The sequence below is a fragment of the Panthera tigris genome, chromosome D1, assembly GCF_018350195.1.
Source record: "Panthera tigris isolate Pti1 chromosome D1, P.tigris_Pti1_mat1.1, whole genome shotgun sequence".
In the NCBI taxonomy this organism is placed as follows: domain Eukaryota; kingdom Metazoa; phylum Chordata; class Mammalia; order Carnivora; family Felidae; genus Panthera; species Panthera tigris.
Genome location: NC_056669.1, coordinates 25,860,448 through 25,886,767, shown reverse-complemented (window position 1 = coordinate 25,886,767; position 26,320 = coordinate 25,860,448). Strand labels below are relative to the sequence as shown.

At 35.5% G+C, this 26,320-nt stretch overlaps 1 protein-coding gene across 2 annotated transcripts in view; it reads left to right on the top strand.

Annotated features, from left to right (window-relative positions):
* The window catches only part of ARHGAP32 (Rho GTPase activating protein 32), a 198,412-nt gene that overhangs the window by 36,624 nt on the left and 135,468 nt on the right, over nucleotides 1-26,320 (top strand). Inside the window, exons 3-5 of one of the 2 annotated variants that reach the window (XM_007082691.3) lie at nucleotides 3,471-3,562; nucleotides 4,189-4,230; nucleotides 4,604-4,688. In XM_007082691.3, the coding sequence (XP_007082753.3) occupies nucleotides 3,471-3,562; nucleotides 4,189-4,230; nucleotides 4,604-4,688 (219 nt within the window). The remainder of the gene's footprint in view (nucleotides 1-3,470; nucleotides 3,563-4,188; nucleotides 4,231-4,603; nucleotides 4,689-26,320) is intronic. The other variant, XM_042957832.1, reaches the window with a different exon arrangement.

The window sequence follows — 26,320 nt, the reverse complement described above, 5'->3', positions numbered from 1 at the left end:
ATTAATTTCTTTTAGTCTATTGTTAGGTTGTTGGTTCACTGACTCTTTTCCTCTATCGTTTCTATTCTGCTGTTGAGCCAAGTCAGTATTTTCTTATTTCAGATACTATATTTTTCCATGTTGAAATTTTTATTTGATCTTTTTTTACATTTTTCATCAAGGAATTTTTGTCTTTCCATTGGTTTCAATATCTAATGCAGTGTGTTTATTGTAATATATGTGTTTTAAAGTCTTTGATAAGTCCAACATCTGTTTCATTTCACATTTGGCCTTTCTTGATTGTCTTTTCCTTTGGAAATTGCTCATATTTTACTGGTTGTGGTGTATCTAGCAATTTTGGATTGTGTCATGGATATTTTGAATATTGTGTTGTGAGACTGACTCCACTAGTGTCCTGTATAGAGTGCTGACTTTTTTCTTTTTTCTTTTTTTTTTTTTTTGTCTTATCAGACTTCAGCCTGGTTGGATTCAGATTGAACTTTCTCTCTGGACTTCTTTATTCTTTAGGTGGTGGTTTTAGCATCAGTTCAGTTTTATAGTCTTTGCTGTACTCTTACTTTTGTTAGGGATTTTGCACACACTGTTCTCAAAGGATGCTTTCCCTGGTTTCTCTGATTGGAAGGGTGGAATTCTCCAAGAGCTTTAGCCTCTGGTATAATACACATTTTTTTCTGACTGAGCTACTGTTAGGTGTAAATAGTGAGAGAAAAAAGAAAAAAAATAACAAGGATTATCTCCACAATCTTTATATAAGAGTCCTTTTTCATTGTTTTTCTATTTAGAAGAATGGGTTTTCACTCTACAACTGAAGTGGTACCCTCAGGTCTGTCCTTGGGCCAGGTTGGAAGAGATAAAAGGGGAAAAAAACAATCTCTCTGCCCTTTTCCCCACAAGGGGCAGTGTTCACATCTTTTGGCCAGAAAGTTGGACTTCTCTAAGAGTTTTGCTGACTCTGCCTGTTACTCACATCCTGATTAGCCTGTCCTTGGGTCAGTCTAGGAGGTAACATGGGAAAAGCCAGGAAGCACACTGCCGCTACATTAGCCACTCTGCAAGTTTTGACTTTGTTTCCAAATCTACCTGCTGTCATTAAAATTTTTAGAGCTCTTAGGTAGTTGCATGTGTATATTTTATTTCATTTTGTTATCTTTAGAGTTTTTACCGTAAACACTGGAAAAGGCTGGAAACCTCACATTCTTTTTTTGAAATAAATTTTGCTGGATATAGAATTCTATGTTGACAGTTGTTTAAAAAAGCAACTGAAAGTACTCAGTCCAAATTTTGGTTTTCTTCTGTTTATTCCTGTGAATGTGATGTGTATTCTTTTTTTTTCCTTTGGCAGCTACTCCGATTTTATCTTTATCAGCGCTTTTCAGCCATCTGATTATGATATGCCCTGTGTAATTTTCTATGTGTTTATCAGACTCTGAATTTATGGAGTTTTCTGGATCAGTGTGTTTATAATCGTCATAAAATTTATAATTTTTTTTATCAATTATTTTTTCAATTGTTTTTTCTATTCTTCTTCTCCTTAACCCCCCTCCCACCATCCCAAGGGAAGGCATTTTACTCTCCTTTATTTACCATCCATTACATGTATGTTAAATGGCTTTATATTGTTCTATATGTCACTGAGACTTTTTTTCCTGTCTTTTTCTCTCACACACACAAACTAAAAACCAAATAAAAATTGTTTGTGGATAGTTATCTTGCTGTTTCTTTAAGTTCACTGATCTTTTCTTCTGCTGTGTCTAATACAGGCATACCTTGGAGATATTGCTGGTTTGGCCCCAGACAATTGCAGTAAAGTGAATATTGCAATAACGCGAGTCAAATGAATTTTTTCATTTCCCAGTGCATGTAAAAGCTATGTTTACACTGTACTGCACTCTTTTACTGTACTGTGCATTAAGTGCACAATAGCATTATGTCTAAAAAAATAATATTCTTACCTTAATTTAAGAAATATTTTATTGCTAAAAATGCTCCTTTGATGTGTGTTAGGGGATGATGGCCTTTCTAGCACAGAGAGCCTATATTCAAAATTGAGTTAATATTTTAGGTTTCAGTCTACCAGATAAAATCATCACCATTTACCAACTATGTCCAGTTACTCTTTTTTACTTTTATATTTTTAAGTCTGTTAATGAATAATTTACAGAATAGTGAAAACCCACTTTATTAGAAATTTTAATAAGAACTTAAGCACAGCAAACCTCTTTATGTCAAGTAAATTTTGATGCACAAACTTCATAAAAAATGAAAGAATATTGTTGCACATTATTTTAGCAAAATAAGGTGATCTAGGTTGTTGTTGCAAAAGACCGTGTGATAAAGTCTTTTCAGTTGAATGAATGACTAGAGGAAAATACCATATTTTCTTTTTTGTCCTTAGAAGTATGTTGTTCACTCATAATTTTTAAGTTATATAGTATTCATCTAGGATAAATACCCTCAATCTGAGTTGTTGTTTACATGATCAACGTCACCAAATTTTTAAAATCTAGAGCTAGAGTTACCCCTTGCCTCAGCACCCCAAACAACCAGTCTGTTCTCTGTATCTATGAACTTGGTTTTTGTTGGTTTCATTTTTTAGATTTTACATGTAAGTGAGATCATATGGTATTTGTCTTTCTCTGACTTATTTCACATAACACAATGCCTTCAAGGTCCATCCATGTTGTTGCCGGTGGCAGGATTTCATTCTTTTTTATGGCTGAGTATACACATCTTCTTTGTGAGTCTCTTCTTAATTCATTGTAACTGCTCATCCCATATTATTGCATCCTGTGGCACTGGCTCTAATAACTCAATTTTTCTGTTATAAATCATAGATGATATATTGTAAATTTGTTTCTTTACGATAGGTATTTGGATTTGCTGTTTATTTTGTCCAGAATATGGAGAACCATTTGATTTTCCAGTTTCTGGCTTTAAAATGATGCAGCTGAATGTGCCACTAGAATTAAGAAATCATGACTGTGAAAACTGGCAGACCAAGGGTTAAACTGGAAGTATGACATACATGTCACCTTCAGATCTTGGTGTGAAAAATGCATGTTGTGATCTCCTGATTATGTTCAGATTGCCATTTCAACTTTTCTTAATCATTGTAAGCTAGGTTATTTTTTTTTCCAGTTCCCTAGGGGAGATTTTAGTTTGTGTTGAGACAGATGATATAATAGCTGCTTTTGAAACTTGATTGTAAGAGTATGATAATTCTTAAGATTCACAGAAAATTTTTCCTTATGCAGTACAGTTTTTAAATTAGGTGAATATTTTTTTTCTTATTCTTAGTAATTAAAACTCAAGTGAGTTACAATTTTAAGAAAAGATTATTAAATCAGTATGCATTGCTGTGGGTACAGAGTCAGCAGAACCGTTAAAATTATGATCTGCTTTTTAAAATATTTATATTAAAGGAATAGTCCTAAATCCTTTGTTTTTATTTGTTTATTATTTTTTTTAAGGCAAGAGGAGCAGATGTCCCAGAGATTCCTGGAGATCTTGGTCTTAAGACATGTGGCAGCACAGCCAGTATGAAGGTTAAACAGGTGAAAAAGTGAGTATGATTTTACAGTGGGTTTTCAGTGAATTTGTATAAATGACAGTCAGTTTTTTAGTTCTCTTACAACTTTTATTTAGATTTCTTGGTAAATATGCTCTTACTGTCCACACATTAAATTATACTATAAGCCTAAATTATGACTCAACAATTAGTGGAATAGGTCTGAAGATTATCTGCTTGTTTAAAAATAGATTTTAATTTTGTCCTCGCAACAGCTTTATGTCATTGTCTGTTAGGGTGCATTTGTTCAATGGGAACAATCCAAGTGTGTCTGTCTCAGTGCCCTTAATACATGTTCTCATTCATTTAGAAAAATCAGCTTTGTCATTTGAGTTATGAGATTGCTGTATCTCAGCTCTGCCTTTGAGAAAGCCTGAATTTGATGCCGGTAGTTGGCTCTTATGTCAAATGTCTGAAGGTATCCATTTCAGTCTTTAACCGAAAAACCATTTCATACTTTCCCACTGAAGCCTTACCTACCTCCTTCCCCATCCCATGAAGTTGGCATTAAAGAACAAAAACCAGAAAAACCATCTTTTCACCCAGTAGAGTGTTAGATAGCTATGTTTTCGTTGTAAATAGAGAAAAGACAAAGATAAAAATATTCATTCTGCATCCAGACCCACCAATCCAGGACTGATGGGCTGCGACAACATTCACAGGTAAAATCTGGTTGTATATTTCATCGGGAATGCTGCTTCTGATCAGAAGTTGGCTCTTCACAGTTTTTATAACATTCACTGAAAACATAGATTTTCTACGGACATTGCCTTGGGTCAAGATTAGGAGAGTGTAGTGGTGCTTTTTAATTTTTTCTGTTGTTTTTGTTTTTGACCTGTGCACTGAATGTAATTTTCATTTGATCCACTGTATTTCTGGGAAGGTTTGTGTGGCTATTTGTGTGCTCATGCGCATGCGCTTATTAAATAGTTTTGCTTGCAAGAGCTCTTCAACACATTTTATTTTTCCCTTGGGCTTAGTTATTCTGACTGTTTCAGTATCTTGCGTCTCACTTAGTTATTTCATGTACTTCAGGTTACCCTTCACTAAAGGTCACTTTCCGAAGATGGCTGAATGTGCACATTTCCATTATGAGAACGTTGAGTTTGGCAGCATACAGGTATATTTGAAATATTTCCTATATACTGAATTAAGATATATCTATATCTGTATTTTTTTCTTGGTCTCTATTTTTATCTATATATGAGAGGTGACACTTAGAAGTAGTTTTTTCTATTGATGTCTTGTTGGTTGATGGGAAAACTTTTATTTCCTTCTGTTGGCAAATACTTGATGCCCTATAACTCCTATTTTAGGTGGAAATAGTGTAATCGAATCACTATAATCTTAGAACTTCTATTAGACTCCTTATAATTCGCTATTGTTTTATAGCATGAAGTATTCTAGTTGTTCCCTGACTAACATTGGGTCATAGTAATGATGATTAAATGAGAGTTGGAGTGAAGTGGAGTACGGGGCAGATGTGCTAATAGAGTTTTATTATTTTATTTTATTTTTTAGTATTTTTTTCTTACTTTTAGGTATATTGTGTGTGTAAGTATATATGTTTATAGAGCATGTGCATGTATACATATATGTTACATACATACATATATATATATATATATATATATATATATATATATATAATGTATATTTTAAAGCCCAGGCTAAGAGAGAAATTACCTAGGTGTCCCTCCTATGTTGCACTTGCCTTCTCTACCCTAAAGATTACTTCTACCATGACTTTTATAGTATTTGTTATAATTTTTTGTTTTATTATCTGTATGCATTCCTAATCAGTATGGGTGTTTAGTTTGCCTATTTTTGAACTTTATGTACTTAGAATTATTCTAATCCATTCAGCAAATACTTACTGAGCAAGTACAGCGTACCAGGCACTGTTTTAGGTGCTTTGGCTATATCAGTGAGCAACAACCACAACAAAAACCGGATACCCATTCTTTTCTTAATTTTTTTAATTTTTTTTTTAACATTTATTTTTGAGAGACAGAGACAGAGCACAAGCAGGGGAGGGACAGAGAGAGAGGAAGACACAAAATCCAAAGCAGGCTCCAGGCTCTGAGCTGTCAGCACAGAGCCCTCCATGGGGCTTGAATCCACGAGCCGTGAGATCATGTCCTGAGCCAAAGTCGGACGCTTAACCGACTGAGCCACCCAGGCACCCCATCTGAATACCCATTCTTAAAGCGCACAGAGGATGGCCAAGAGCTATGGTAAAAAAGTAGAACAGGATAAGAAGGATCAGGGGTAGGTTGAAATATCAAACCTGGGTGGGCTTCATTATTGAATGTATTCTTTCTGCTTTCATTTACCATTGTGAAATTGATCCCTGTAGATGTATGTAGTTGTAGTTGGTTCAATTTGTTCACTACTGTATATTAATCGATAGCATGCATTATGTTACAAGTAATTTGTCTTCTTTTTCGTTTGTTTGTTTGAAATTTGGGTTGTAAGTTTTTGCTGTCTGTGAACGTTGTTGTGCACAAATCCTCACGCACATATGCAGGAGTTTCTCACAGTAGAATTTCAGAGTTCTACAATACCCACATGTCCAGCTTTGCTGAGTAAAGCCAAGCTACTTCCAAAAGTGGTTGACAAATGTATACTTTCATAAACAGTAAATGTCAGTTGCTGTTCTGCATCCTTGGGAACTCTTGGTTGTTTGCTACTTGTTAATTTTTACTCATCTGATGAGGATGTAATTCTCTCTCACTGTATGTATTTGTAGTCTCCTGATTTGTAATGCAGTTGAACATCTTTTCAAATATTTGTTGGGCATTTGAGATTTCTGTTTTTTTAAAACTCTAGATCAGATCTTTTGTTCATTTTGTTTTACAGATTTGCTTATATTTTTCTTACTCAACCATGGGAATGCTTTACATATTTTGGGTGTTCTTTCATGTTGCATCCAGTCCTTTATTGTTTTTGCATGTGTAATAAAAACACTTTCTCCCACATTGTGGCATGTTATTTGACTCTCTTTATGCTGCTCTCATTGTACAGGTATCATTTATTTTATTCTTTATTTTATGCATTTTATGTAGTTGTATATATGCATAAGCCTGACTTGTACTTTTCCTGTCACATTTAAGATGTTCTCTCCTGCCCTGAAGTTATGAAATTATTGTCCTTTTCCTTTTTGTATAAGTTTCATAATTTTGACTTGAACGTTGAGGTTGCTTGGAATTTATATTTATAGTGTGAAAAAGAGTGATATTAAAAATCCCTGGTATGACAACCAGACAGAATGGATATTAACCATAGCCCTGGAGTGGAGTGCTAATGGCCTTCTCTTGTGCAGTGCATTGTCCCTCTAGTTGTATGGATCATTGGTGGTCTGTTATTTCAGTATTTTACTATGGTACCCACCAATCATTTCTGAAAGTCTGTTTTATTATTGTTTTAAAATATGATTATATTAGAGTTCTCCAGTGATACAGAACCAACGCGTTTGTGTGTGTGTGTGTGTGTGTGTGTGTGTGTGTGTGTATAAAGAGAGAGAGAGAGAGAGAGAGAGAGAGAGATTTATTTTTAAAGAGTTGGCTCCTGTGATTGTGGAGACTTGGTTAAGTTGAAAAATCTCAGGATAGGCTGAAAACCGAGGGAATGGTTCAGGTTGCAGTTTGAGTGCAAGCACAGTCTGCTGGCTGAGATACCTCTTCAGGGGAGGTCGGTTTCTTTTTCTGTTAAAGAGTTTCAGTGGATTGGATGAGGCCCACCCACATCATGGAGAGTAATCTGCGTTTAAAAAATAACTTCACAGAATTATTTGGAATAATGTTTGATCTGAAGTTAATGTATAAAATTAACAATCACAGTCCACTCTGCCAACTAGGCATTCCTTAAACTGTACTTAATCTCTAATAAAGACAATAATAGGGTCCTGCTTCGCCTAACAGCATGATCAACTGTTTTTTATACAACCAAAAACATTTTGACCATTTTCCCAGAAGAGAATACAAAGGCCTTGAGTAATGTTTACTCTTCTTGGCATCCTGCAACTTAAATACTATGATGAAAAGTTAAAATATATTAAGTACCATGATATAAATCTTTAAAGTAACAAGAGAAAAGAAACCAAAGATGTTTGCTATGACACACACACACACACACACACACACACACACACACACACGCACACACGCACTTCCAGAGTAAAATAAGAAGGTAATACTCATGGCAATTATTGTGCTGGCTTCTGTAGCTGGTCATGTGGTTGTAGCTGGTATTATAACTACTTTCTTCTGCTTCTCGTTCTGTATTCCCTTTGCCCTAAGCAGTAATCTCAGTTGATTGTGGTTCTTTCCCTGGTTGGGTGACCCATACCTTCATTTTGGGTCTGGCCATTAATAGCCCTGCCTGAATTGGGTTCTGCTAATTTCCCATTCAGTTCAGTGGCAGGGCATGTGATACCAAGGGATGCTCTAAGGGAGCTTCAATATTCCAGATGTATTTGTTTTTATTTTTATTTTTATTTTTATTTTTACCTCTGTTGTAGAGTAGCAGTCCAATTTCCCCTGGGTAGTCAGGATCAGTCATCCCAGCTAACACCAAAACTCCCTTCTTTGCCTGCTGAGTTAGAAGCATTAGGAGCCCAAAGTGGCTGGGTGGCAGGCTTACTTCCAAGTCAGTGGAATCGTTGTTTTGTCTTCTGGTGGAAGCATTCCTCCTTTTGGAACTAAGACTTCTAGGTTAGCAGAGAATATATGATGGTAGGGACAGGAAGCATAAATTTTGCTAGTGAGTCCCTATGAGTAATATTGAGTGGTCCCACTCCCATTGCCACCCGTTGATTCCTGTTTCTCCAATCTGATTAGATTTAAAGACACTCATGACTCCATTTTTTTAAATATATTTTTTCATTGTTTATTTATTTTGAGAGAGAGAGAGAGAGAGAGAGCATGAGTAGGGGAGGGGCAGAGAGAGAGAGAGAGAGAGAGAGAGACAAAATCTGAAGCAGGCTCAAGGGTCTGAGCTGTCAGCACAGAGCCCGACACGGGGCTTGAATTCACGAACTGTGAGATCATGACCTGAGCCGAAGTCGGATTCTTAACTGACTGAGCCACCCAGGAGCCCCGTAATGACTCCATTTCTAATAGTAAAGAGAGCATGGATAGTCAATGGTGTGATGGGGCAATAGAGATACACAAAATATCACCATTATATACTTAGAATCAAATACTTGTAAGCCACAAAGTTCTGGGTAACCATTTATTTGGTATCTTGGAGTATTTTTCCATACTGATGAGTAAATTGAAATTTTCATTTCACTCATGATTAGTGATGTTGAACATTTTTTCATGTGTTTATTGTCCATTCGTGTATCTCCTTTGGAAAGATGTCTATATTCAAATGCTTTGCCCATTTTTGAATTGATTTGTTTGTTTGTTTTTTTTTTTTTTTTTTTTTGATTTGAGTTTTAGGACTTATCTATATAACCTATTTGTGTCTTTTGATCTAAAGTGAGCATATTGGTGGAATGTATTTTTTTTAATTTAGCCTTTTATATCTATCATTTTTAATTGAAGTATAATTAACATACAGTGTTATGTTAGTTTCAGGTGTCCAACATGTTGGTTAAACAATCACTCAATGTTCACCACAGTAAGTGTAGTCACCTTCTGTTCACCCAACAACCTTATTATAACATGATTGACTATATTTCCTATGCTGTACTTTTTGTTTGAAGTATTTATTTTATAACTGAAAGTTTGTACTTCTTAATAGCCTTTATCTATTTCACCCATCCTCCCATCTACATCCTCCCCTCTGGCAACCACCAGTTTGTTCTCTATATTTAAGAGTCTGTTTGTTCATTTCTTTTGGTTTTTAGATTCCACACATAAGTGAAATGACATGGTATTTGCCTTTCTCTGTGTGACTTATTTCACTTAGCATAACACCCTCTAGGTCCATCCATATTTTTGCAAATGGCAAGATCTCATTCTTTTTATGACTGATGATATTCCATTGAATGTATGTATGTATGTAGGTATGCATGTGTGTATATATACTACCACATCTTTATTCATCTGTTGATGGACACTTGGGTTGCTTCCATATCTTGGCTATTGTAAATAATGCTGCAATTGACATAGGGTTACATGTATCTTTTTGAATTAGTGTTTTTGTTTTCTTTGGATAAATACACAGTAGTGGAATTACTGGATCATATGGTATTTCTATTTTTAATTTTTTGAAGAGCCCCTGCACTGTTTTCCACAGTGGCTGCATCAGTTTGCATTCCCACTAACAGTATATAAATGTTCCTTTTTTCCCATATTCTCACCAACCATTGTTACTTCTTGTCTTTTTGATTCTAGCTATTCTGACAGGTGTAACGTAATAGGTCATTGTAGTTTTGAGTTGCATTTCACTCATTTGAGTGGCATCATTAGTGATGTTGAGCATCTTTTATGTGTCTGTTTGCCATCTATATGTCTTTTTTGGAAAAATGTCTATTCAGGTCTGCCCATTTTGTAATTGATTAGTTACTGTTTTGGTGTTAAGTTGTATAAATTCTTTATGTACTTTGGGTGTTAATCCTTTACTGGATGTATCCTTTGCAAATACCTTCTTCCATTCAGTAAGTGCCCTTTTGTTTTGTTGATTGTTTCCTTTGCTGTGCAAAAGCTTTTTATTTTGGTGTAGTCCCAATAGTTTGTTTTCGCTTTTGTTTCCCTTGCCTGAGTAGATATCTAGAAAATTGTTGCTAAGGCCTATGTCAAAGAAATCGCTGCCCATTATTTTCTTCTAGTTTTATGATTTCAGGTTTCACGTTTAGGTCTTTAATCCATTTTGAGTTTATTTTTGTGTATGATATAAGAAAGTGGTCCAGTTTCACTCTTTCATATGTGGCTATTCAGTTTTCCATTTATTGTCTCCTTTGTCATAGATTAATTGGCCATAAAAGTGTAGGTGTATTTCTGGGTTGTCTATTTGTGGCTATTTTTGTTCCAGTGCCATACTGTTTTGATTACTACAGCTTTGTAGTAGTATACCTTGAAATCTGGGATTGTGATGCCTCCAGCTTCAAGATTGCTTTGGCTGCCATCTCTGTTTTTTGATGATAGAGTTTAATCAATTCTATTTAATTACTGAAAAGGGAGGACTTATTTCTGTCAGTTTACTATCTTTTTCTTTTTCTGTATGTATTATAGATTTCTTTCTGTAATACAATGTATGCTGATTTAATTGGATTTTTTTTTGTAGTGAAATGTTTAAATTCTTTTCTCAATTCTTTTTGCGTATATTGTATAGCTGTTTTCTTTGTTGTTACCATGGGATTACATTTAACATCCTAAAGTTACAATACTCTAATTTGAAATTGTACCAGTTTAACTGCAATAACATACAAAAATTCTGCATCCTTTTTGGTTTTAAATATCTTACAATTACATCTTTATGTATCGTGTGTCCAGAAACATAAACTAATAATTCTTTTAATGCCTCTTAAACTATATTGAAAACAAAGTGTGTAGTAATAAGCACAATACTAGCTTTTATGTGTAAAATTTAAAGAAAAACTATTAGTCTCTTAAATCATGTAGAAAAGACCCATAGTTACAAACCATTGTTACAGTGATAACTGGTTTTTATAATTGCACATGTATTCACCTTTACTGAGGTCGAATTACTGTCAAGTGTCTTTTCACTTCAGCTTGCAGGACTCCTTTTAGCCCTCCTTGCAGACTGGGTCTATTGACAGGGTGCTTCCTCGGCTTTTGTTTAACTGGGAATGTCTTAATTTGTCTCTCACTTTTGAAGGATGGTTTTGCTGGAGATAGTATTCTTGGTTGACACTTTCATTCTGTTTGTAATTTGAATATATTGGACTACTGCCTTCTGGTCTCCAAAGTTTCTGGTAAGAAATCTGATAATCTTATTGAGGAACCCTCGTATGTGACTAGTTGCTTCTCTCTTGCTGCTTTTAAGATTCTGTCATTGTACAGGTATACCTCACAAATATTGCAGGCTTGGTCTCAGACCACCACAATAAAATGATTATTGCAATAAAGTAAGTCAGATGAATTTTTTGTTTCCTAGTGTATAAACTACTTTATTGCTAAAAATGCTAACCATCATCTGAAATTTCAACAGGTTTTTTTTTTGTTTGTTTTTTTGTTTTTTTTTTTTTTGGAGAGAGTGCATGAGCAGGGATGGGGTGGTGGGGTAGAAAGAGAGAGAATATTTTAAGTAGGCTCTACACTCAGCATGGAGTCTGACACAGGGCTTGATCTCACGACCCAAGCTGAAATCAAGAGTCAAATGCTCAGGCAACTGGGCCGCCCAGGCACCCCTCAACAGGTCTTAATCATGGATCAGAGATCACCATAACGAATGTAATAATAATGTAAAATTTTGAAATATTGCATGAATTAACAAAATGTGACCCAGAGACACAAAATGAGCTAATGCTCTTCCAAAAATGGCACCAAAAGACTTACTTAATGCAGGGTTGCCACAAACCTTCAATTCGTAAAAATCACAGTATCTGTGAAGCACAATAAAATGGGGTCTTCCCGTATTTGGCTTTAGAAAGTTTGACTATAATGTGTGTCAGTGTGAGTCTCTTTGAGTTCATCTTATTTGGAGGTTATTAGCTTCTTGGATGTTTATATTCATGTCTTTAATCAAATTTGGGAAGTTTCAGCCATTATTTCTTCACATATTATCTCTGCTCCTTTGTCTCTCTGTTTTCATTCCGAGACTTTCATAATGTATACGGGATGGACTCCCATAGTTCTGTTATGTTCTTTCATGGTGTCACATAGCTTCCTGAGACTCTGTTCACATGTCTTCACTCTTGATTCTGTTCTTCAGATCAGTAATTCCCATTGTCATATCTTCAAGTTGGCTGACTGTTTCTTCTGTGTGTTCAGATTTCCCCTTAATTTTCTCTTATGAAATGAGAATTGTAGTGATTCTACTTTAAAGCCACAATACTTTTTAATTCTTTTTTTTTTAAGTAGTCTCTACAGGGGTGCCTGGGTGGCTCAGTCAGTTCGGTTAAGCATCTGACTTCGGCTCAGGTCATGATCTCATGGTTTGTAAGTTCGAGCCCCACATTAGGCTCTGTGCTGATAGCTTGGAGCCTGGAGCCTGCTTCGGGTTCTGTGTCTCACCCTCTCTCTGCCTCTCCCCTGCTCATGTTCTGTCTCTCAAAAATAAATAAATGTTAAAAAAAAATTTTAAGTAATCTCTACACCCAACATGGGGCTTGAAGTCATGACCCTGAGATCAAGAGTCACACACTCCACCGACTGAGCCAGCGAGGTGCCCCCCATAGTGCCTTTTTAGATCTTATGTCTCTTTGTTAATATTTCTATTTTGTTCATGTTGTTCATACATCACTTTCTTGGCATTCTCTGTATATTTCTTTAGTTTTTTTGGCACCTTTAAGACACTTGTTTTAAGGTCTTCTTGAGCCTGTGCCTTTCCCTGGTCATAATTGGTCACTTTCTAATTTTTTGCATATATGCAGTTCCTTTCTAATGATCTGGTCTAATGTCTGGCTTCTCAGGGGGGAAACAGAAAAATGAAGGAGGAAAGAGTACAGGCCTTTTAAATTTCTTAGAAGTGGCATCAGCTGGTAGATGCTTGTAACAGTATGGGGAGGTGTAACAACAATGTCCATCCATCTAATTACTTGCATCTCTGAGATCAGAAACAGCAATTAGGGACCAGAGCACAGACCCTTTGATATTTATAGGAAGAGGTCTTTTTGCCTCCTCAGTCTCCCCCAAGCTGTTCACAAGCTGCTCACAAGATGTAGTTCCTGCACAGTTGCCTCGGATGCTGAGGGGCTGGGTAGCTCCTACTGTGTTCGAGAGCCGAAATAGACTGAAATGAGCTGCAATTTACTATCCTAGCTTTTCCCTGGAAGTTGCAAGTCTTCCACAGACTCCGGAATTACAAAATAATTATATCAGACAGATTCTGCCAGCATATCTGTTGCCTAGATGGGAGATTACTAGTGCTTTCCTACTCTACCATTTTCCTAGAATCCTTCCTTATTTTTTCTTATAAATTTTTTAATTTTTTAATTTTTTTAAGAGTGAGATAGAGTGAGCATGAGTGGTAGAGAGGAGCAGAGGGAGAGGGAGAGAGAGAATCTTAAGCAGGCTACACACTGCATGTGGAGCTTGACGTGGGGCTGGATCTCACGACTGTGAGATCATGACATGAGCCGAAATCAAGAGTCAGACACTTAACCGACTGAGCCATGTAGGCACCCCTCTTTACTTATTTTTAATATCAGATTGACAGTATGTTCTGAGGAGAAAATAAGTATGAAAACTTTATTAAATGTGATTGGAATAGGTCATCAGCCTTATGCTTGGTAGCTCTGTATATCCCAGTAGGTTATTCAGACTGCCAGTTGACTCCATTGTTGCTTTTTAGTATGTCCCAAATGTGGGACATTCTGTCGTTTGCATACCTACTTTTTTTCACTCTGATCTGAGGAATTTCTCTTAGACTTCTGGATTTCTTGTATTTGTAGCTCTTTCTTTTCCTCACATATTAAAAATATGTGACTGCAGTAGGCCGTAGTATCCTAGAAGATGTCACTGAGCTCTAAATTTTTTAAATCCAGAGAAAATTATGTTTAACTTCTAGACTTTCAGTGATAAAATGAAAATAAGTTTTTTTGATCTGATGTTGCAAATTCAGATTTTCAATTTTATGGAGACTTGAAGACACAGTCGCTTATAAAATAATTGAGATAGAAATTACTGGGCCAGTAATTTTATTATCATATAACATACAGAGGAAATGCTCACGGTCTCTCCTTTGAATTCTAGCATTGTCTATCTAGCTGACTGCATTGCAACTTCACTTGGATGACTTGTCAGCGTCGCACATTTAGCAGTCTCCCCTCAAACCTGCTCCTCTTGCTGTCCTGTCCATGTCGGTAAATAGTAAACCTATGTTTCTAAAACCTATGTTTCCAGTTCCTGAGGCTAGACGAAACCTCTGAACCATCTTGGACGTCTCTAATCCAAGTCCATCGGCAAAATTCTTGGCTCTTTCTTTAAAATAAACACAGGATCTGACTACACTCACCTCTTTCTCTCCTACCTGCTGTCGTCATTGTGGGGCCATTAATTCAATAACCTTGTTTGGCACAACTGCAAGGGGGAGTCTTTTAAATATAAGTCAGATCATGTCACTTTTTCAAAACCACTCCAGTTACTTCTTGTATTCTTCATGGTAAAAAGTCAAATTTCTTAAAATTTCTGAAAAGGATTTACCAGATCTGCCCTCAACGTGTCTGACCTCATCTCTTACTTCATTTATTTCTCCTTCCCTAAGACACAAGTGTTCTGGCCACCGTTGCTCTTCCCCCAGGATACAGCTCCCTTCTTACGACCTTTGGACTTTTTTGTTTCCTCTACTTGGAAAACTCTTCTCGCTGGATAACCATGTAACTTACTACCTTCCCTTCTTTAAATACTTGCTGAAAAGTTACCTTCTCAGAAAGAGTGTACTTTCTCTACATAAAATTGCAACTCCTGGTCACCAACATTCCCCATCTCTCCCATAATTTATTTTTCTCTGTAACGCCACTCTCTGGCATGTGAACTATTATTATTTATTCTATTTTTTTCTACCTCAGCATCTAGAACAGTGCCTGACACATAAAAATCATTTGGTGAATATTTGTTGAATGTATGGGTAAATGAATTTATGTTTAAAAAATAAAATATGCTTCAAAAATACTTTTTAAAATATTTTGGGTTTTTCAACATTTAAATATTCCCCTTACATGATAAGAATGTATTCTTGGGGTACCTCGGTGGCTCAGTCAGGTAAGCCTCCCACTTTGGCTCAGGTCATGATCTGGCTGTTTGTGAGTTCGAGCCCTGCGTTGGGCTCTGTGCTGACAGCCCGGAGCCTGGAGCCTGCTTCTGATTCTGTGTCTCCCTCTCTGTCTGCCCCTCGCCCGCTCGCACTCTGTGTGTGTGTCTTTCTCTCAAAAATAAATAAACATTGAAAAAAAGAATATATTCTTTATGAGTGTGTGTGTGTATATATATATATATCAAGTATAATGAATGATGACATTTATAAACACGAGTGAAAATTCCCTTTACGCGCTCTCCTGTTAACTATTATGTGCCTGTCTAGAATTCTTTATAAAATACATAGCAATATCTCCGTATTTCTCTAGCCATAACCTTGTATCCAGCTGTCTATAACTTTTTAAAAATACAGATAGTTTGCTACTATACATACTGCCTTGAAAGTTGCTTTTTTACTTGAAATGACATCTTGGATATATTTTTTCAGAGATTTGGATTTAGCTGATTATTTCAGCTATATTTCATTTCTTTTTGTTATTATACCATAATTTATTTGATTTGTTCCCTATTGATGGATGTTCTAGGTTTTATTGATGTGAGTATATGCATTAAAATCCTATTAGATGATTTGTTGGGTCAAGGGTATATACATTTAGAAAGTTGACAGTTATTGCTAAGTTTATTTTTGAAATGTGCTGATTTATGCAAGTTGTATATTTTTACATCATCCACCATTTGCACTTTTATTTATTTTTATTTATTTTTTGGTATTCCCAGTTATAAACTCTTTGGGCTGATATGTCACACTTTTTATTTCTGTAGAACTCAGCACAATCTTTCAGTATTAGGGGGCTCAGTAGTGCTCTTGAAGATATATCTTTGTGATGTTTCCTGTTAGATATGCTGAGGAGTCTGTCATTTAACAAACACTTATTGTGTATTGGCAGTATTCCAGACACCATACTGTATGTTGGAAGGAAAAAAAAATAGGACAACAGTATTCATTCTTTTGAAATGTTTAAACTTAAATGGGAAGACTGAAATATTAAAGGATAATTCTAACATACATTAGAATCAAGATATGTTACCTTGAAGTTAATTTCATGTCTTCATTTATTTATGCATACATATATATTCAGTAAATACTGATAAATTAACTTTTTGAAGCATCAGAAAATGCTATGCAGAGGTGATGACATTTGGTGATATTTTAAAGGAGAGTAGAAGTTCTTTTAGTAGAGACGAGGGCATGATAAATAAAGACCAAGTCTCAAAAGATTATCCATGTATTCATCTCATCATCATTTATAATAAAAAGTAAGAAGTAATATAAATGCTCAGAAATCAGAATGGGTTACATAAACTATGGATTATTCGTACGGGGAAAGTCTATGTACTTACTTAAAATCATGTAGAATATTTACTGAAGTGGAAACAATATTCTTGTTATATTGATAAATTAAAGAGTTTCAACAGAGCATACTGTTTTTGTAAGAAAAAAATGTAGACGTAAGTATAAAATAAATTGGAAGAACTTGTAGGAAAATGTAATGTTTATATTTCTTGAAAGAATGCTTTGGCAATAGAAAAATGATTTCTATGTTTGAAGCTTAGAGCAGAGTGGTGTGATTTTTTTCTCATACATGTTTTTTTGTAAAATGGAATGTCTTAGAAAAGTTTCTCCCTCATTCTGAAAGATAGGGTGGTTCTTAAATCATGTGTTCTACCTTTTGAGAGCAGAGTAGACATCGAGCATCCCCAGACATTCCTTTGTTTCTGATATAATTTGTACCAGATGAAATAATTCTCAAGCCCATGTGTATTTTTTCTGGTAGATTGGTAAGACATATGCTTTAGATTGCATGGATGTGTTCAAATCCTATTTCAAGTCATTTTTAGTAGACTGTAGCCAAATTATCTGACTTTCCTGTTGAAGTCTCAGTCCAGTATCTTCAGTTGTAACTTGTGGTGTAAGGTGGCACTGCCATGTTGAGGAGAAATTATCCTGGTAGTGTGTAATGGGTGTGGCCAGCTGGTGGTATGTTCTCATTGTGTCATGCTGTCTTGACCACTAGGGAGATTGTCAGCCAATCTTCGCCTTGTTTCCCTTAATCTTCTAGCTAATATGTTGTAGATGAACTGTGAGCTCTGATTTAAATGAACGGGGGTGTGACAAGGTAAAGAGGAAAAAGGATATAATAACACAGGGGCAACAGAGGGTGTTTATCATGTCATGTTCTTCCTTTAGTCTACTTTTATAGAGTATGAATGAGTGGTCTTTAAAAATTAGTACAAAGAATTACTCTGGTCATAAAAACAGATTGTTGAAATGTCTTTATGTTTTTGGGACACACTCTACTGGCTTAAATTTTTAAATATTTTTTTAACATTTATTTTTGAGAGAGAGAGAGAGAGAATGAGAATGGGGGAAGGGCAGAGAGAGAGGGAGATACAGAATCCAAAGCAGGCTCCAGGCTGTCAGCACAGAGCCCGATGTAGGGCTCAAACCCATGAACCATGAGATCATGACCTGAGCCAAAGTCGGTCACTTAACCGACTGAGCACCCAGGTGCCCCAGCTTAAATATTTTAAAAATAAATTCCATTTTTTACTCCATTAAGAGTTGATGATTTTTGTGTCTATGTTTTTTAGTGATGTTGATCTATATATTGTACTTGTCCAGTAGCCTGAGTTTTGGGGAACTTCACTGCCATATCTCATTTTAAAAATCAATACCCAGGAAGTTTGTAGGAGTGGAAATTATCAGTTTTTTGAAGGTTTAGTAGAATTTTCCTATTAAAGCCTTTTTTGGCCTCAAGGGCCTAATCCTTAATTACCATTTTAATTTATGATTTGATTATTGGTCTAGACAGGTTCTTTTGTGTCTTGTTAGGCCAATTTTTAGCATTTATATTTTCTTAGAAAAATGTACATTTGATGTAGGTTTTCAAATTTATGAGTATATGTTGTACACAAGGTATTCTTAAAGTTTGGTCTTGTTAAGAAACAAGCTTATGGTTTGATCAGTTCGAGGCTCCCTCCCTCCCTTCTCCTGTCTCTCTTTTTTTGCTTCCTTCTTTCTTTCTTCCTTCCTTTCTCCATTCTTCCTTTATTCCTTTCCTCCCTCACACTCTTCCTTCCTTTCTTACTATTAATTCCTAAGCCTATTTTTTTTCTATTCCACATTTTTTTGGGTTTGTTATTTTGTCATATTTCTTGTTTCTTGAATTCAAAGTTTAGTTCCTTATATTTTTCCCTGGAAAAGAGTTGTGAATAACCAGTATGCATGCACCTATTTGATGGTGGAAAACTAGTATTATCATAAATCAACTTTGTCAGATATTAATATTATTCTGTATATGCTTTTCTTTAGAGAAATATAATTCTGTAGGTATTGTTGATATTTTATTCATTTTCAGCCATTGGTTTTTAAATAAGCGCATTGAAGTTTGGACATTTTCCACCTAAATAGTACTTTGAATGAATGTTGCAGGTTTTGGCACATAAGTGTCGTATTATGTTTTGTTTAGAGCAATTGAAATGTCAAAAAAAAAAAAAAAGAAGATGAAGATAAATAAGTTTTAGAAATGGGTTCTTGTTTTAGGTAAAGCTACATGTAGCTTTAAGTTCTGTAAATTTATTATCCTAATTGCATTTCTCCCTGTTGTATCAACTGTGCTGTCCAAACACAAAGATTTATCACATTTCGTGAAGTATTTTTCAGTAACAAGGAAAAAATCTCTTGTAATATGCAAAGATACAATCCCTTTATTCTCATTTACCCACTTGAGGAATTAATCTCTTCCTGTTTGCTTTATGTGGTACTGCCATCTAGTGTAGAGGATACTCAAATGGGTATGTGTGGTTTACATTTTCTTATATCATTTGGTTATCAGAAGCTGTGAATTAATGTTTCTTTTTATCTGATTTTATATAAAACGAGGCATTCCGTTAAATGAACCTGAATGCAAGAGCTCAGGTTTTACCTGAAATACGGCATTCGGAAAGTATGGAATTGCATACCCATGTCTCAGGCATTCTCTACTAAAGCTTCTGTGCAGGGAACTCGCAAGTGCTACTACGGCCTTGTATTATCAGGTGCATTCTTGCCTTGATATTGAGAAATACGGAAAGAGGTAGTAAAGTTTGACCTGAGTGTAACAATGTTGACAAGTAATATAAAATAAGCTCCCCCTCCTGAAATTTCATTTTAAATGAATTAATCAGAATTATAATAAAAATACGGGCCAGTATTTATTGAATGCTTTTTGTGAGCCAGACATCATGCTAAATACTCTTTGTATGTTGTCTCATTTACTCTTCACAGTAGATTCAGATGAGGGAATTGAAGTAAAAAAAAGTTTTAAGAACTTACCCAAGATCACAGCTTTGGTAACTGGTACAGCCTGTGTTTAAGTCAAGGCCATACAGTCATTCTGTTCCAAAAGTGCTAGGAAAGGATAAAATGACAAGACTCCTGTTTTAATAAGAAGGAACAAACCACAGATTTGAAATATCCTACATCTTTAATGTAGTTGAAGGTAAAAAAAGTATGATGCATAGTAGTGCAGTGTAACCTGTGTGATCTCATGTAAACTCCTTAATTTCTCTGGTCCTCAGTTTCCTCATCGGTAAAATAGGAATAAATATGTCTATTTCAAATATATATTACAGAGTTCTGTGGGAAGTAAGTGAGGTGATAACTAAAAAACAAACCAGATTGCTCAAATTTTAAAGAACTTTAGAGAGAGAGAGAGTGTGTGTGTGTGCACGTGAGGGAGGGGGGCAGAGGGAGAGAGAGAGAATCCCAAGCAGGCTGTGCACTGTCTGCACAGAGCCTGACGCGAGGCTTGATCCCACAATCTGTGAGCTGAAATCAAGAATTGGATGTTTAACCGACTAAGCCACCCAAGCACCCCTGTAATATACCTTTTAACACAGAAACTAACCTTATGGGACACCTGGGTGGTGTAGTTGGTTATCGTTCAACTCTTGATCTCAGCTCAGTCCAGAATCTCACAGTTTGTGAGTTCAGGCCCTGCATTGGGCTCGATGCTGATGGTGTGGGACCTGCTTGGGATTCTGTCTTTCCTTCTCTCTGACCCTCTCCTGCTTGCACTCTCTCTCAAAATAAATAAATAAACTTTAAAAATTAAAAAAAAAACCCCTCCTAACCTTATATAAAATTGTGAAATGAAGAGAGTAAGTTCAAATAACATGAATTTTCAGTAATTGTAATTAACTTAAAAATTTAGCTTCAGTTTCAGAAAGAATTAAATCTATGGATTAGAATATTGAAATTGTAATGTATTTAGAACGTTTAGGGTTTAAAGATAACTATAAAGTAAACCAGAGAAAACACATCATTGCATTTTCCCCCTTTGAATAGAAATTGAGAATCCTTTGTTAATAGATTGTTAATGGGTAAGGTATCATACATATGGATTCTACATTTTCGATTCCAGTATTTTAAATACTTGGTATAGGGGCTCCTGGATGACTCAGTTGGCTAAGCATCCGACTTAAGCTCAGGTCATGATCTCCTGGTTCACGGGTTTGAGCCCCGTGTCAGGCCCTATGCTGACAGCTTAGACCTGGAGCCTGCTTCAGATTCTGTGTCTCCCTCTCTCTCTGCCCCTCCTCTGCTCATGCTCTGTCTTTCTCTCTCTCTCTCAAAAATAAATAAACATTAAAAAAATTTAAAAAATAACCTGGTATATTTTAAATATCTGGTATTTACCAGTTCAGTTGATTATTAACTAAGTGTGGTGTCTTTTAGGAAACAGACTGGGTTTTTCTTCGTGAGTAAGAATTTATCTAGGGGTGCCTGCCTGGGTGGCTCGGCTGGTTGAGTGTCCGACTCTTGATTTTGGCTCAGGTCTTGGATTGAGCTCCTCACTGGGCTCTTTGCTAAGCATGGAGCCTGCTTGAGGATTCTCTGTCTCTCTCCCTCTGCCCCTCTCCCCCACTTGCACTGTCCGTTTCTGTAAAATAATAATAAGAAGAAAGAGTTTATCTAAATGTAAGCATTAATGTTTATAGAGATATGTACCAGCAACAAGTTTTGGTACTTATCTGAGGGACTTTCAGTTATTAATAAAAATGAATTAAACTAATGAAAAGGTTAGTTCCCTCATCTTGTCAACACTATGTATAGTTTCCAGACTAGTATATATTTCTAGTTAAAATATACTTATGTAAAAGTACATAAGGTGTGGGCATAGCCTTTTGAAACCAAAGCTATTAAAATTTTATAATTTTACTGTTGCCACTCCACCAAAGAATTTATTTTTCCTCAAACCAAAGCAAGTAGAACTTTCAGCCCTACTGTTTTGCACGTTCCATACTAGTACCTGTTCTTATGCTGTGAAATCATTATCATTTAAGGGGAGGATTTGAAATGAAAAATTCACATAGTGAGTTATCAGTGCTGCTTTCAGTATCTTGAACTGAGGGTGATTCTGGTAAAGACTGATGAATGGATAAGGAAGATGTGATACACACACACACACACACACACACGAATATTATTCAGCCATAAAAAAGAATGAAATCTTGTCATTTGCAATGACTTGGTTGGAGCTGGGGAGTATTATGCTAAGTGAAAGAAGTCAGTAAGAGAAAGACAAATGCCGCATGATTTCACTCATATGTGGAACTTAAGAAACAAATCAAATGAGCAAAGGGAAAAAGGAAGGGAGAGAAAGAGGAGACCAAGAAGCAGGCTGGTAACTATAGAGAACAAACTGATGGTTACCAGAGGCAGGGGATTGGAGGGAGGTTGGGGGAAATAGGTGATGGTGATTAAGGAGTGTGTTGTGATGAGCACCAGGTGTTGCATGGAAGTGTTGAATGACTATATTGCACACCTGAAACTAATATGACACTGTATGTTAACTAACTGGAATTTGAATAAAATCTCAAAAAAAAATAAAGATGAGCAAACCAGTTACTATATCTGGTACTTAGCTGAGGGAACAGTGCTGTATTCCAATCTGGAAGGAGAAACAGATTGTTAGGTTTATTAAGATGCATTTAGGTCTCTAGTTTTTCCTGAGAAATTTGAAGAACAGTTTTGTCTGTTACTGATTTTTGCCTTATGTGCTAAACTTAGAACTTATTTCACTTATTACCCACCTAAGATAAAACTCTAACATAGAGTTATTTGTCCACTTGGCATATCCCAGCTCAGTAGTTTTGAAGTAGTATTTTCCATATTGCATATTAGGATGTTGACAATAGGTGTGAGTAGAGCACATAATATTGCGCAACAAATTATTTTCTGTTTTCCACATCTACTACAGGCTACAGAGGTGAAGGAAAATGTTTATAAATTGTATAGGTATGACACAGTGAAATTACAACCATAATAGTTCTATAAAAGATGAATACAAGAAGTCTTCATGTGCCCCATTTGCAAGCTGTTGATTAGACTTTGATGAATAATTTTTTTATGTAGGTGGGGTGATTTTTACCCTGTCTTACTCTAATAATTCCCACCCTCCATGCAAAGAAAAGACTTTTCTGAACATTTGAATGCTTTCTGAATAGAGTTGTATTTTTAAATATTCTAACAACACTAATTGCAGATTGGTTTCCATGGTGATAGAAAAGTGAATTCAATATAGGAAAAATAACTCCAAAAATAGATTTGTAAAGAATCCAGGAGTATGGGACTTAGAAATTCTGTTTTCCATTCCTTATAAACAAAGGATTGACATATCATTAACTTGAAGAAGTAAACATAATTTAAATCATCACATTCACGTTGTAAGTTTCTCCAGGCAAATAAATGTTGCCTAATTTTTTCATAGTGTATACTCTTAGTATACATGTGGTTCAGGTACTGTATAAACACACTGATGTTCAGATTAGTGCATAAGATGTCTTAAAACCCACAATTCCAAATGGTTTTACTGAAAAACCTTGTATGTGCTAGATACTTATATGAATATCACTGATGAAATAGGTAAGAGATTCTTCCCTTAGGGGTAACAAGCAATATACTAGTAAACATAGAAAGATAAGAAAAATGTAATGCATGTTGTAAGAGTTCTTATAGGTATTCAGAGGTGAGAGAGGTTATTCCTGTGGCATTTAAAAAAGACTTTATTGAAGATTAAATAGATTTTAGATATGCAGAAGTGACGGAACATTTAGGCAAGGAAAATAACATAAACAAAGATACCTGGAAGGGAAGGGAATGGATGGAGTAGAATGATTGTGGGAAGACATGACTTAGAAGATACGTGGAGAAATGACCTTCCTTCAGGGCTCCTCTATGGTATTTGGACTTTACGTTTAAATTATTTTCTTATTAGGAACAGAGAAGGTATTGCAGGATTTTGAGAAGAGAGTACCATGGTTTGTGTATAATGAGAAATGGATAGACAGCGGTTTAGAAAACTATAGTAATCATCCATTCTACAGTCAAGTAGACCAGATCCTTCGAGGCCTAGAGCCAGGGCAGTAGCAGTGGAGAATGGGGAAAAAGGGACAGGTGTGAGAGACAAGTTTTGGGAGACAGGGGAGATTAAGGAATTGGAGTTTGAAGTTAGATCTTGACAATGGGAATCTAAAAAGACAGGATGTGTGGAGAGGAAGAGTAGTAGAGAAATCTAGGATGATTAGGTTGGTCAACTAGATGAATGGTTATGCTATTTTTTTACTTAAGGAATTCAGGAGGAAGGAGAGGATCTGTAAGGAAAGGTAGTGAATTCAGTTATGGAAATGAGTACTCTATTCCAGTGAGACAATTTGTTTATTCAGTCATTCATCAAATATTCAGTGATCCTCACTAAAATTCCAGGTACTTGTCAAGATGCTAAGATAGGTGTATGTGTATCTCATTTTTTCATTATGTATTATGGTTAAAAATCTGTCAAATGCATGTTATAAATATTTTTATACCAGTTTGTGACTCATCTTTTCACTTGGTTTATGGTGTACCTTTTGTGATTAGTAGTCAGTTTTATCAGTCTTTTGTTTTGACCCTTTTGTGTTTTAGCTAAGAAATTCTTCCCTGCCCTGTGGGCATAAAAGCATTTTCCTCTATCTCCATTATTAATTTTTTTACTTTTATTTGTATTATTTTATGTATTGCTTTTCATATTTAGGCATTTAATTTACCTGGAGTTACTCATTGACTATGGTATAAGGTAGGGATCTATTTTTTTTTTTTTTTCTAGTTATCTTAGTACATTGAGTAAATAGTAATTCTTTTCCCCAGTAATTTTTAAGTCCTAATTGGTCATATATCAATGTCCAAATATATGTGTTAGTTATCTGGCTATCTTCTGTGATCCATTGGTCCATGCTCTATCCTTGTGCTGGGATAAGTATCCCTCTTAATTAATAGGTTACTGTTACTTCTTACTGTATGAGTCACCTCAAAAACTTAGAGACATAACATGACAATGCTTTTGTCATGTTTTATGATTCTTGATTCCTTGGGTTGACATAGGTGGGAAATTCTCTGTTGGTCTTACTTGGATTCTCTTATGCAATTGTCATGTGGTGACAGTGGCTGGGGCTGGATATCTAGTACCCCAGTGATTCTTCATGTCGTCTCTCTGTCCACATGGTGTTTCATCCATCAAGGGTTTTTCTGTGAACTCTTTAGTAGTGTACTATGGTCCTTTGACATCAAGGTTTGGAGGCTTACAGTAAGAAAGCAGAGATGGTTAGACTTTTTAATGACTAGTCTTGGAAGTTCTGGAACATTGTTTTTTTCCACATTTTTTTGGTTCAAACAGTCCAAGTGCAACATAAATTCAGAACTGGAGAGGGACGCCCTATCTCTTGATGAGATGAAAAACAAGTACCTACAGAGAGACACTGAATTGTAGCTTCACAATAAATCTTGATATCCAGTAGGGTAAGACTCTTGACTTAATCAAAGTTGTCTTGGTTCTTTTTAACTCATTGTTTTCCCATATACATTTTGCATTTCCCTTGAAAAATCCTGGGAGGAAAAAATCAAACTATTGCAACTTTTAATTTTTTATTTATTTTATCTTTTAACCTTTAATTTATATTTTTTATTATTTTATTATTGAATTTATTTTTATTGATTTTTTTAAATATATACATATTTTAAATGTTTATGTTCGAGAGCACACTCGCCCAAGTGGGGGAAGGGCAGAGAGAAGGGGACAAAGGATTCAAGTGGAACCATGCTAACAGCAGAGGCTCGAACTCAACCATGAGGTCATGACCTGAGCCAAAGTTGGATGTTTAACTGATTGAGCCACTCTGGCGCCTAAACTATTGATATTTTGATAAGAATTGCACTTAAATCTATAGGTTAATTGAGGATAGTTACTGTGTTTATCATGCTGAATTTTTAAATCTGTTTGGATTATTTTTAGGTGACACAGTTTTTATTGTTAACATGAATGGAATATTTTTTCAGGTTCATTTTAAAATTAGATACTATTGATTATTGAAATTCTATTGATTTTTCACCTTTAAAAATCTACTTTTAAAACACATTTATTGAGATAGAATGCATATACCATATAATTCATCGACTTAAAGTATACAATTCACTGGTTTTTGGTATATTCACAGTGTGTGCAACCATTGCCACAGTCTAATTTTAGAACATTTTTATTATTCCAAAAGAAATCGTGTGCTCATTATCAATCATTCCCATTCCCTCCTCAACCTGTGAGCCCTCCCCTCCCTGACACTTCTGCCCCTAACCCTGGTAATCTACTTTCTGTCTCCAGGGATTTGCCTCTTCTGGAAATTTTGTATACATGGTATCATATACTATGTCATCTTTTGGGGACTGGCTTTTTTCACTTAGCATGTTTTCAAAGTCCATGTAAAGCATAGCATGTATCCGTACTTAATTGTTTTTATCATTAAATAATGTTCCAACCTATGGCTACATACCACATTTTATACATTTTTA